The sequence below is a fragment of the Podarcis filfolensis genome, assembly GCF_964270895.1.
Source record: "Podarcis filfolensis genome assembly, chromosome: 2".
Classification (NCBI taxonomy): Eukaryota; Metazoa; Chordata; class Lepidosauria; order Squamata; family Lacertidae; genus Podarcis; species Podarcis filfolensis.
The window spans coordinates 104,419,060-104,431,860 of record NC_139605.1 but is presented as its reverse complement, the minus strand read 5'-3'; the positions used below and the strand labels follow the sequence as shown (position 1 = coordinate 104,431,860).

General features: G+C 40.1%; 1 protein-coding gene and 1 long non-coding RNA gene across 5 annotated transcripts in view; one reads left to right on the top strand and one right to left on the bottom strand.

Annotated features, from left to right (window-relative positions):
* Positions 1-12,801, bottom strand: part of LOC310755762 — a 1,619,227-nt gene that overhangs the window by 894,512 nt on the left and 711,914 nt on the right. The window lies entirely within an intron of this gene.
* The window catches only part of RHOT1 (ras homolog family member T1), a 53,754-nt gene that overhangs the window by 9,642 nt on the left and 31,311 nt on the right, over positions 1-12,801 (top strand). For all 4 annotated transcript variants that reach the window (XM_083598712.1, XM_083598711.1, XM_083598714.1 and 1 more), the window contains exons 2-8: positions 802-860; positions 2,379-2,460; positions 5,197-5,240; positions 7,318-7,371; positions 8,254-8,306; positions 9,455-9,563; positions 10,901-11,002. In XM_083598712.1, the coding sequence (XP_083454838.1) occupies positions 802-860; positions 2,379-2,460; positions 5,197-5,240; positions 7,318-7,371; positions 8,254-8,306; positions 9,455-9,563; positions 10,901-11,002 (503 nt within the window). The remainder of the gene's footprint in view (positions 1-801; positions 861-2,378; positions 2,461-5,196; positions 5,241-7,317; positions 7,372-8,253; positions 8,307-9,454; positions 9,564-10,900; positions 11,003-12,801) is intronic.

Here is a 12,801-nt window from a genome sequence, read left to right as displayed (position 1 = left end):
AGTTCTTTTAGCAAAGTATTGGAAGACACAAGAACTACCCATGCTGGAAGAATGGCAGACGAAGGTGATAGACTATATGGGACTGGCTGAGATGACTGGCAGAATCCGTGACCAAGGAAAAGAGACGGTGGAAGAAGATTGGAAGAAATTTAGAGTTTATCTTAAGAACTGTTGTAAAATTAATGAGTGCTAAAATGTCATGGGTAATGTAAAACAGAATTGCAGCGATAAATGATTGGGTAAGAGAAAAAGGATAAAGAAAGTGAATCATAAGTAATTGAAATTAGGGGTTGCTGAAAAAGTTTAAAAACAGGGATGCAGAAAAGGGAGGTATGGGGAAGTCGCTGAAATAAGGTTTAAGAAAAAGAGGTTATGAAATTATACGTGTTTATATGTTTGTTTGTTCATGTATTGTTAGTTGTAGTGTGTCTTAATTCATGTTAGAAAATCAATAAAAATTTATATATATAAAAAAAAGAACTCAGGGAATGCGAGGTTTTGTTCTTGACAGAGTAGTGTTTGTTTTATACTCAAGCAGGAATGTTTCTTTCTTTCCCATGTGATGCTCTGTTTATGTGAATTGTGCTAAGGCACCTAAAAATCATCCATGCCCCTTGTTCATTTTATTTTTGTATCTGTCACTTAAAAAGAAGAATCTTTTCTTCAAGCAGGGCTTGTCTACACTACAGATTTGTTGTTGGTCCGTTCAAATAAAACTTCATGTCACTCTGGCCTTCTGCCAAAATAGGATGTGTGGTTATGGAAATCCTCTGCTAATTTGTGTGTGTTCAAATTTCACAGCCAGAGTTGGGAAGACGTCACTTATTATGTCTCTTGTCAGTGAAGAATTTCCCGAAGAGGTAAGATGTATTTGTTTTAGGTATCTCTGTATTTCCCAAGCAACAGCATCCTCCGGGCATTTTGCAGTTTCATAAACAGCTTGCATGATAATTCCATTAGGAAAAGTGTTGTTGTTTTTTTTAAGTCCCATAAAAGAAGTAGAAAAATCATAAAATCAAACAATGCATTATGCAGTTATTGTTTTTATGGAATCTGAAGGATTGAAACTGGAGATCTGTCCACACAACACAGTTGTGGCAGAAGCTGACATTTCCCCCAAGGGGCAGATGAACTTTGTTGATGGGGGGGAGTTGGCATGGAAGACTGAACAGGTAAGGGGCAGGTGGCAGAAAACGAGGCAGAGACACCTTCAGTTCCACTCACGGATGATGATGTGAACAGCCTTTGCTTCCTTTTTTGGCCATCTTCCCCTGTTCTGCAGCCCTTCCCAGTCACAAGGGGAAAGGTTGTTTGGGGAGCTCTGAGGATGGGGCAAAAATGTCAGCTTCCACAAGCTCTGTTAGTCAGTCAGATACCCAGACCCAACTCTGCTTTTCTTCTCTCTCCTCTGCAAACACCTAAAACTCTAACATAGGTATTAAAATATGTTTTAATAAAGATCAGTAGCTGTCGGAAGGATGTTTGCAAACACAAAACAAAATAAAATGCAAAGGACTTTATGCCATTAGGGTGCACTGCTACTGTTTTATGCATTTCAAGTTGATCGTTTGTCTGCTGGCTTTGGCAATCGATTTCATTCGCCAGCCTGCACGGTGATACTAGTATAATTCCCATTAGGATAAAATCTGTCAGCATGCTGGGTTGAATGAGCGCCAGTTCACCCAAGCATTTGCTGAACTTTCACTACCCAGCTTTTAGTGATGACTTTTATTGACTGGTTTTTGCTACCATGGATGGGGGTTGCCGATGTAATTTGGTTTTTAAAAAATGTATCATACTTTGTTGTTTTAATGTGTTTTTGTTCTGATATTTTCTTGTACAGCACCCTGAGATTTCTTCAAAAGAAGGGCAGTATATAAATTCTGTAAATAATAAATTACATGGTGATATAGAGGTGGTGAAAGACTTGGAAGAGTCACTGACTGGTCTGAGAACAGCATTATTGTGATCCATCCTGTTGCTCATTCCAGACTAATGAAGAAAACAGCCAATATGCTAAATATTTAGTGGGATTTCATAGCTCAGTCCTGTTTATCGTGACGTTCATTGATCAGGGAGATACATAGCAAAAATACTTCAAACTGATTCATAGCTGAAGTTTATGTGTAGAAACCATGAAATGAATTTAAAATATATTGGACTATTCATTACAAAGTGCTCAATTTCAAAACTTGGCTTTGGCAAAATATGCGAGGACTTGGAATTTCCTTGATGGAGGCCGTAAAACCATGCAAGTGTTAAGGAACTGAAATATGTTAGCTAAATTTCCGTTTGCTTCAAAGGTTTCTGATTGTATTTATCAAGTTTTCTTTGACATTTGGGCTAGTTTCAAGAATGCTTCTTTTTCACAAATGCAGGTTCCTCCACGAGCAGAAGAAATCACCATTCCAGCTGATGTTACCCCAGAGAGAGTGCCAACCCATATAGTGGATTATTCAGGTAATGGATCTGATGATTTGACAGATTTATAAAACGAAAAGGTGGTGGGAGAGAGAGAGATCACAATATAATTGACCGACACTATAAAGGAAGATGGTGAAAAGTACATTTACAAGACAGAGAACCAAAGAACCAAGAAACTCCCTCTGCCTATCAACACATAAAAGAGGACACAGGCTCCCTGCCTCTATAGTTCATGCATCCTTCCACTGATAAACTAATATCCCAAACACTCCCATGATCCCCACAAACATCACTTTTTCCCTTATTAACACCCATATAACCCAACAGATGGAAAATGCTCAGTGTTTTAGCCAGGGGCTAAAAGGCCTTTATTCAGATGTATGAAAAAATACCTGGCTTAGGTGTACATTTTGTATTGTTACTAAACCCATATTTAGTTGTGTTTTTTACTGGTTTTAAAACTCTCTTAGATGTTTTTATAAATCTCTTTGAAATGTGTTTGGAAGACAGTTCAAAATTGTTGTTGTTGTTGTTACATAAATGGAAGTAGTCGCTTAGATACCCTGAAATATGGTCTGTGCTCTTTGGAAGCTGCCTGTACTCATGCGGTAGTTGAGATGGAAGATCTTGGGCAGGAAGATGGCTGAGAAGGCTCCTGGCAACTCTTAGAGTCTCTTCCAGGTATAGAGTGCCTGGCTGCTTCTCTGCCTGCCTGCAGCTACCAAGTCACCTGGTATTTAAGATGGATTTAATGTACATCTGGCTAGGCACAGAACTACATTAGCTTCTGCCAAATACTTGGAGTAAAGCAAGTGTGTGTTTTTTATTGGTTGAATAGCAGTGTTTCCTATTTGTACATGCACTGTAAACCCTTGTGCTTTATTGAGAGAAGTGGGTGGTATCCAACTAACTCGTTGCATCAGCTCAAGGATTTTCACTAGCGCAACAGCCTGGCACACCCTCCTCAAATCTGCTCTTGAGGTTTGAAGAACAGATATAGGTGGATGCAGGAGATAAAAGTTACACTGCCCAAGAAGAACATGTTCTTTGGATACCACACAGTGTTTCCATTCTAGCAGTGCTCTAACAACTATATTGTCTCATCACGGGAGTGTTTGAAGTGAGAGAATTTATGGAAGAAATCTGGAGCAGTTCAGCTCTCAGCCATCTTAGCAGGATTTCCATCCTTGCTTTTTGTCTGAGTGAAGCAAGCCCTTGTCTTTAGCTTAACTGTTTTGGTGTTCCGTTTGTAGGATCATTTGTACTCCGGTAACTATTTGAATAGTGACGGATAAGAATGAAATTTAGCGGGTTCTGAAAAGTGTGGAGGATGATGCAAAATTCAAAGCAGCGTGATCCTTCCATGGAAACATCAGAATGAAAGTTGAGGTGCACATACAGAGTACCATCCTGTGAATCAAGGACTAGCTTTACGCTCTCCCTCGTTCTCGAGGAGGGCCAGCTGTATATATGTAAATGGAATGGAATAACTTTTTGGCTATAGCTAAAATTCATTATCTGGCTACATGCGAAAGTGTTCTCAAGCACTGTGGTTAGCTAGTTTTAAAGGTATAGCCCTGCTATAGATAATCACAAGTTTCTGTGTCACCACCCACAACAGTACTTGGGGGCCCAATGTGAGGCTTACAGCCTAGCCAGAATTATGTAGGACTAACTGAGATGCCTTAAAGCTATGGCTTTGCAAATCCCAGTGTCCAAACCTGTTCCAGTTAACCATGCAAACAGAGCTTTTGCCTGACAGTTTTCTTGAACTTGTAAAGTTTTCGGTTGTCTTTCCTATATGGTCATACCTTGTGTTACGAAAGCTTCAGGTTACGTGTTTTCGGGTTGCGGACCGCGGGAAACCTGGAAGTACCGGAACAGGTTACTTCCGGGTTTTGCCGCTCGCGCATGCACAGAAGTGCTAAATTGCGCCTGCGCTTGTGCAGACACGGGGCTTCAGGATGTGAACGCTTTGGGTTGCGGACGTGCCTCCATCACAGATTATGTCCACAACCCGAGGTTCCACTGCACACTTCATTTCCAAAACTCAGTGCCGTGTTCAAGCAAGAAAAACAAGCAATTCTTCCCCATCTGTATCAGCATTGCTCTTAAGATGGTATTCAGGAAAACACATCTTAGAAACTGCTTTGGAGACTGTGCTGCAAGAATTCTTTTCTCTGTGACATTCTTTCCTAATGACAGTATATACTTTTCATTCTCATCTAAATTATTTTCCACTTCCATGTGATTTCCCGTGGGAGCTGAAGGCTAAAGAGCATGTAGCCAAGGATATTTCCATGTTTTTGGATGAAACCACACAGGAAGAGTGCCCCAAGTCTTTATTTTACCAGTGCAATGAAGCTGTGAGATAAAACATGCACATTTTAAATAGTAAAACTGCAGTAAATTCACATATATTCATGGCTGTGTTGGAAAACAGTAGTAAAATTGCTGTTGCTTTCTGAAAAAATCCTCTTGCATAATGTAGCCACAAACATTGTGAAAACTACTAAAGAAAAAAAATGTAAGAAACCTGGTCTTTGATTAAAGAGGGCCTGAGGAGATGATGGTATCTGCTGGAGGCGATATAAAACTTTTTAAGAAAGGTGAATGTGTCAGCTTTAGACAGAATGCATTTTTAACTGAAAACTTTATTCCGGTTGGCAAATGCTTCTCCACTTAATTAGCAGTTTTCATATACCTCATTGATTGAATCATCACCCTCACAGAGCAAACGAACAATAACCAAACTTCTCTTGTTTCGCACAGAATCCGAACAAAGTGACGAACAGCTCCATAATGAAATATCACAAGTGAGTCAAATGTGCCTTTTGCGCCGAAATGCTTTGTTTTATATTTGCCTTGTAAAACAGTGTCAGAGTGAAATTATTTCCACCTAAGAAAGGCTAGACTGGCTTTAATTTACTCTGGAGTCATTCAAGGGCATAGCTCTCTGAGCACAGTTGTGGGGAATTGGTGCAGCCTTTAAATAACAGGCGACTGATATTTATTTTATCTTTTTGTATACGTGTAGTGTAATGTTCATAAGGATCCACAAGTTGATTTCTGCAGAGAATGATCTAGTTACCTTGCAAACCCTCAGACCATGGGTAGGCAAACTAAGGCCCGGGGGCCAGATTTGGCCCAATCACCTTCTAAATCCGGCCCATGGACTGTCTGGGAATCAGCGTGTTTTTACATGAGTGGAATGTGTCCTTTTATTTAAAATGCATCTCTGGATTATTTGTGGGGTCTTTCTGGTGTTTTTACATGAGTAGAATGTGTGCTTTTATCTAAAATGCATCTCTGGGTTATTTGTGGGGCGTAGGAATTCGTTCTTTTTTCAAAATATAGTCCGGCCCCCCACAAGGTCTGAGGGACAGTGGACTGGCCCCCTGCTGAAAAAGTTTGCTGACCCCTGCCTCAGACTGTAAAATGCTCTCCTTCACTATCTCCGGCCATTGGGTCAGATCATTGGTAACCAACGTGGGGCCTTCAAGATGGCCAACATTGGCCATACAAGCTGGGGCTGGCAGGAGTTATATTCCAGCAATATCTGGAGAACACCATGTTGGCTGTGTCTAGGCTGAAAACTGAAATGCCTTGATTGAGGCCAGCTGTTGGATCAAGCCAAGTCCTCATAGCTCTATCTTTTATTTTTTTAAAAATTCTTTTCCAACCTACAAGCCAGAACCATGCAAGAAGTAATCTTTGGCGTTTTCCATTTTTTACCGTGTGAGCATATTGGCTTGGATCCAATGAGCTGTGAGCAGAATTTTCTCACTGCCTGCACACACCATTGCTCCCAAGGTTTGGGACACACCCCATGTGGCATAGGATACGATTGTGTGTAATATAGCTCAGTTGGTAGAGCATGAGACTCTTAATCTCAGGGCTTGAGCCCCACGTTGGGCCAAAGAATTCCTGTATTGCAGGGGGGCTAGACAAGATGACCCTCATAGTCCCTTCCAACTCTACGATTCTATGACATACCAACTAGGGCTGCCTTCTGCTTAAGCTATTGCTCCGTGGGATCCAAACCAATAGGCATAAGAAGCAATCCTTTTCTCTTAGGCACAGCTAACCCAGATGCTGGTGTGGAAAACATACTTTCCTCCTCCTTCATAGAACATCTTTTGGATAAATCTTTGCAAAACCCTTTGGAAGAAAAAGTCCTTCCCATCAGCTTTTTTTTGTGCTGACTTAAGTGTTGAAGGAAGCACATGCTCGAGATCCATAAACAAAAGATAAATGCAATTACAGTGGTACCTCGGGTTACATACGCTTCAGGTTACACTCTGCTAACCCAGAAATAGTGCTTCAGGTTAAGAACTTTGCTTCAGGATGAGAACAGAAATCGTGCTCTGGCAGCGTGGCAGCAGCAGGAGGCCCCATTAGCTAAAGTGGTGCTTCAGGTTAAGAACAGTTTCAGGTTAAGAACAGACCTCCGGAACGAATTAAGGACTTACCCGAGGTACCACTGTAATGGTGTTTCTGGCCTACTTTAGGCAGAATAATCTTGCTGCAACAGAGTGCAAGATTCCTCCACCTCATCTTGGGTGATTCCCTACCTCTGGCTTTCTCTTAAGACTTTCTGGGGATATAAGGCATTGCAGGGGACTGGACAGGATAGGAAAGATTGGTTTTGCAAACTGGTCTTCAACTCGCACAACGTTCACTACAGCCCAATATGCAGATAAATGCAGATTGTCTATTTGTGTCATCTTGATTTTAGTTGTTGACTGAATCATATTCATAAGTAAACCTCTACTTACAGTTACACAGTTTTTACCATTTCCACCTGTAATGTATGCTAAGATTTGTTCTTCTAGGCGCTAAAATCTCGGAAAACCTTACTGTCCTCATCTGGCTATTTCTTCTCTGTTCCAGGCGAATGTAATTTGCATAGTATATGCAGTTAACAACAAGAACTCAATTGAAAAGGTATGAGGAAAGCATTTTTGTTGCGTTCTAGCTGGTGTTCATGATGAAGCCGACCCCTTGAATGTGCAAGTTTATATTTAAGGCGTCCAGATTCTCATTTGGAAAAGCTTTTAATGTCAAGACGTGGTTTATCTGCATATGCCAAATATCCCCGCCCCCCCCAATTCAGCATTTTCAATCTTGCAAAGTACATTACAACTGCCTTGGTGCAATGGCCTCTTCCTCCTGTCCTTACATTTAAGGAAGAGTGGGGGGGATAGAAAAAGCTAGCATTTTTGTAACCTGACTGCATGAAAATTCTGCATTAGAAGGGAAGGACTCCCAACTTCCAAAACACTGAAATAATGATAAAATGCACTGAAACACAAGTTTCTCTGGGTGGAGATTAACTGCGTTTCTGTGCTTCTTTGAGTTTCTGGTTGTTGGGGATGCTATTTGACTTGCTTTTCCATTCTTCTGGTGTTTCCATAGTATTAATTCTGGAAAACTTTAGTAGTATTTATCATTTCTGTCAAAATTAAATTCCAAAAATCTTGCACCAGCTGGCATTCCCACCATAAATGATAATACGTACCAAATTTCTTGCAACCCCTCCAGCAACTGGGCGATATAGAAGAAAACATTTTCGACATTTGCAGAGCAGTGTGATACCATCTGTATAATATTTTTAAAGCATTTTCCATTTAAAAACTGGAAGCGGTTTTTTAGGGTCAGGATTCCCAAATTTTATTCCAATTCTTGGGAGGAATTTGTCTGCCAGTCTTTTCAAGGGGTTCCAATACTCATTGAATCCAGAAAGCATGTGGTAAAGCATTTGTTTCGGGTTGAATGTAAATAATGCCCAGTCTAATATGATTAATTAACACTAATTATTTGATTTAGGTAACAAGTCGATGGATTCCTCTCATTAATGAAAGAACAGACAAAGACAGCAGGTACATAAGTTAAAAACAATATAAATAGATTAATGCAAATCTGAGACTGCTTTACAAGCTTTGCTGAAGCAAAAAGTGTCAGTGTGAAATAAGGCCTAAACACTTACTGCTTAAACACTCATGATCTACTTTATGTGGCGTTTATACTGTATTTGTCTTTTATTATTTGGGCGATTGTTGTTATGAATGTAATATTTATAGTCTCTGGCGAGCTGCAGCGTTCTGACAGTTATTTATCTAAGGGCAGTAGATGCTTCACAAAACACTTTATTTCTTTAAACCCAAATAGTTAAATAGTTAAATAGCTATCTGAAGAATAGTGTTGGAAGCTGAAATTGCAATTGTGTTTCAGAAGAAGGTTGATGGTAAATTCAAATTATCTTCTAAACATTTTGTCTTTGCTTGGCTTAAATCAGGTCATATCTTAGGCAAACACTTCAGGAAGCTGTTTTTAAGTTTCCTAAAGTTTTAAAAATGACATTTTCCAATTAGCTTGTACATTATATGGGGAGACTTTGTGAATATGCTTAGTACACTGGGTATTTTAGTGAATGTATAGTACATGAATTTGTACAGAGGTTACTTGAAATTTCAAGGCTGCCTTGTTTTTAATTATTGTGCACTTACCGTATTTTTTGCACCATAACACTCCCTTTTTTCCTCCTAGAAAGTAAGGGGAAATGTCTGTGCGTGTTATGGAGGGAATGCCTACGGGTGGCATGCCTACGGATTTTCCTCCTCTAAAAACTACGTGCGTGTTATGGTCGGGTGCGTGTTATAGAGCGAAAAATACGGTAATTCATTTTTTGATACACACGCTGGAGCTCTTGGCTTTGAGGCCACCTGCTGTAAAGAACTTCAAAGTGAAGTCTTTTATGACTTAGGTTTAGCAGGCATTGTAATTTTCATTAGCTAACTGGTTTGCTAGCCGTAAATATTTTTCCAAGAGAAGTCAGAATCTTCAATTTTGCAAATGCTTGCTCTGGAAAAAGACCCAGTTTTACTCAGACTTGTTTCATTTTTACCAAATTGAAACAAACCTGCTTATATTATAGTTCAGTGGACAGTCATAATGATGGTAGTATTATAAGGTGCCAAATAACTGCTATTATATTTGATTGCGAAAACTTTTCTCAACTTACTTTCAGGCTGCCTCTTATACTAGTTGGGAACAAATCAGATCTGGTTGAATACAGTAGTATGGAGACGATCCTTCCCATTATGAACCAATATACAGAGATAGAAACTTGCGTAGAGGTAAACAAAAGCTTTTTCTTAGCATTCACAGTGGCTTAATGGTTACATTGTTAACTTTAATAAGATTTGTTCACTTTAATACAGTTTTATTAAAGTGGTTTCCCACGCTCCATAGCCAGTGCTCTCATCAAATTCTTATATTTCTGCAATTCATGTTATTGTTAACTTCTAGTTACGTTCCAATTCTTATAATAATCACTTAGATAACAGCTGCATTCTTTATGATTTCTATTTGTGTTGTTACATTATTTAACTTTTGATAGGATTTCAAGTGAAAAGAGCTCTAACTCTTTTCAACCTGTGTGTGTCAGTCTAATATGTCCCACTTCTGTTTCTCTTGGCCTCTTGCAACGCCTTTGAAATCCTTCCGCTGCTATTGTTGTCCTCCCAGTATAGCTCAGGGCTATATTCACATTTGACAATGCCAAAATGGAGCCTTATCTTCCTCTTTCCCACACCACTCCCCTTTCCCTGGGTGTCCTGTCACTTTTTTCTGTAAGCCGTGATAGAAGGGCCTGTGCACGACAGAACATTTACATGACGTTTAGCACACGCTAGTTTATTTCCATCAATCACTCTGGGAAATTAAGACAGTTGTGTGACTGGGGCCTCACCAGCACTGGGCTTCGCAGTGCACCCAGGAGGCTTAAAAGCAGAATTAAAGGGTCCTCTAGAATGGTACCTATGCAGGCCTGTACACAACTTCTCTCGGCTCCCCACCTCCAAAATTTGCTCCAGTGGGTTGCACGAGCAGAAATCTGCTTGTGCAACCTTGGATTCCACCACCCCCTCAAAAAAAATTGTTTCCAAACGGGAGAAAGGGCCAGGAGATTTTGAGGACCATTTTAAAAGACCAGAGCCATCACCACCTCTGGGCCCTCATCTCAGTTTTTTTTATTGATGTGAGCTGCTTTGGGGATGATATTGGCATTAAAATAATGTAGCGTGGAATTAAAGCTGCCTTGATGCTATGTTTAGTGTCTCTGTATTCTTACAAAGTCCGTTATTTATTTCAAGTATTTATAACCCACTTTTCAATGTAAACTAACATTTTAAGCTGACAGTAAAACCATAACAGCTGGTTAAGGCATCTGTAAATAAAACGGTGTAGATCAGTCAACTAATTTTAACAGCATGAAAGCAGCATTAGAACACACAAGATAAAACAGCAGTTAAAACCATTCAATGTAAAAAATAATCCCATCAGGACCTGAGTCAATAAAATGTAGAATATTCATTGCTTGGCCAAAGAAAACAGCCTGGTGCATATGGGCAAGGATTTCCCCCTGCTTCTGTATTGAGCTGACAAGACTCATAATTTCATTTTCCCCCTCTAGTGCTCAGCCAAGAACTTGAAGAACATATCCGAACTATTTTATTATGCGCAGAAAGCTGTTCTACATCCTACAGGACCCCTCTATTGTCCAGAGGAAAAAGAGGTATTTCACTGCTTTTATGTTATAAAATCAGCATTGCGGGTAATATACCCTAAAGTTTGTGCACCAGCACAGTCCTTTCTGTCTCCGAAAAGAGCACTTTGGTATTCAGAGTGTATATCTCAGTGTTGTAAAGCTAAAAGATGCACCTGTTGGAGTTCCCAAATCTTTGCTATCCTCTGCTTTTGTTTTGAGGCTGATATTCGTTTAGTGTGAAGTTGATATTGGGGTAGCCTGGGTCGAGGTATTCCAGGAAAAATTGTCAGAGGAGATACGGCAGTGGGAATTGGACAGGCCATCCTAAGAGAAGAAACATTAAATATCTTGGGGCTTTCTGGTTGCTCTCCCAATCCAAGGGAGATCCAGGTTGCTGTGACCCAGTTTTAGAGATTTTGTTCTCCTGCCCATATTTCTGCCCAACACTCTCCCCTCTTGAATTCAAGAATGCCCCAGATTGATAGTTCTTTCATGTCATAGTAGGTCGGGCTTGCTCGTGTGTGTGGTGTGTGTTTGGGGCAGGATGAAGGTGATCTGAAGGTGGAGGACAGAGCCACAACTTCGTAGGGTTTTAGACAGGCACTCAGTCTGTGGTAGATTGGCTAGAACGGCCTGCCCTCAGAGACTGATGGATCCAGCTGGTTTCCTGATGGCTCTTGGAGAGTTACATGCTGGGGCCAGTCCCATTTGAAATCGTGTTTGATCGCTGAGATGGAGGAAAGCCCGCCTAGGTGCCCAACGCAACTGTCCTTAAATGCCTTCTCTCCTTTGATAGAGCTTGTCTGGCTTCTTGGTTTTCTGAAGAACTAGGTCTGATGAAATGACAGTAAAGGATGGTAATAATACAACAGCAGTGAATACAAATATCCATATCTTCTGGGTGTTATTTTTAGGATATCTGAATCCCTGAATAAGACATTCAACAGCTATCATTCTCAATATTCAGGTGCACCAGTGTTTCACAAATCTAAGGGCAGAATACAAACGTAGAAATAAGTTTAAAATGGAAGATTGTAATTCCAAATGGGGCTTAAGTCAGTTTTGACAAAAAAAAAATCAATTTTGGCCTGTAGATGTTGCTGTGAGTCCTACCAATACGGGGGGGGGGGGGGACTTGTATAATTTTGGGGCCTAAGTCAGTGTGTTAGCAAGCCTTGAAAATTGTGTTTGCATTCAAAAAGGCCATAGTCAGAAATAATTTTCTTCCAAATGGAATGTTAGTCAAAATTGACTTAAGCCCCTTTTGGAATTAAACTCTTTAATTATAAAGCTTATCTGTTTTAATCCTAACAAGGCTTAACACTGCCACCATGAAAGCTCCTACTGATCTTTGTTCTTGAGCTGATGAAGAACTTGGACGAAAGGGATGGATAATGATCAGTCCTCCAGTTCTTCAGCATGTTTCTCAGTCCAAGCTTGTTACAGGCAAAACGTTCATTTACACACAGAGAGAGAAAATGCTCAACTATTTATATTTATTTGCCCAATCCTGAAGATTAATTAGTAGCTTTCCCCATCCTAAAGATGTGCTGCAAAAGACCCACAGCAAAACAGAATGGCAGTTCCACCACTTTACAAGTCTGCTTTAAGATATCAAATGTTTGGGTTTAAAATAAAGTCTTGGGGGGGAAATACTTCCTGTCTCTTGCACTGCTCTCTGTCCCTCCTTTCCTTTTCCTAGCATACACAAACAGAAAAGAAACAGGGTGTGCAGAGTTTTGTTAGAATTCTGTTCTATTTTTTTTAAAAAAAAAACAGGGTTTAGGGTTTTCCTATTGAATAAAAAAAATGACAGGCTTGCCAGA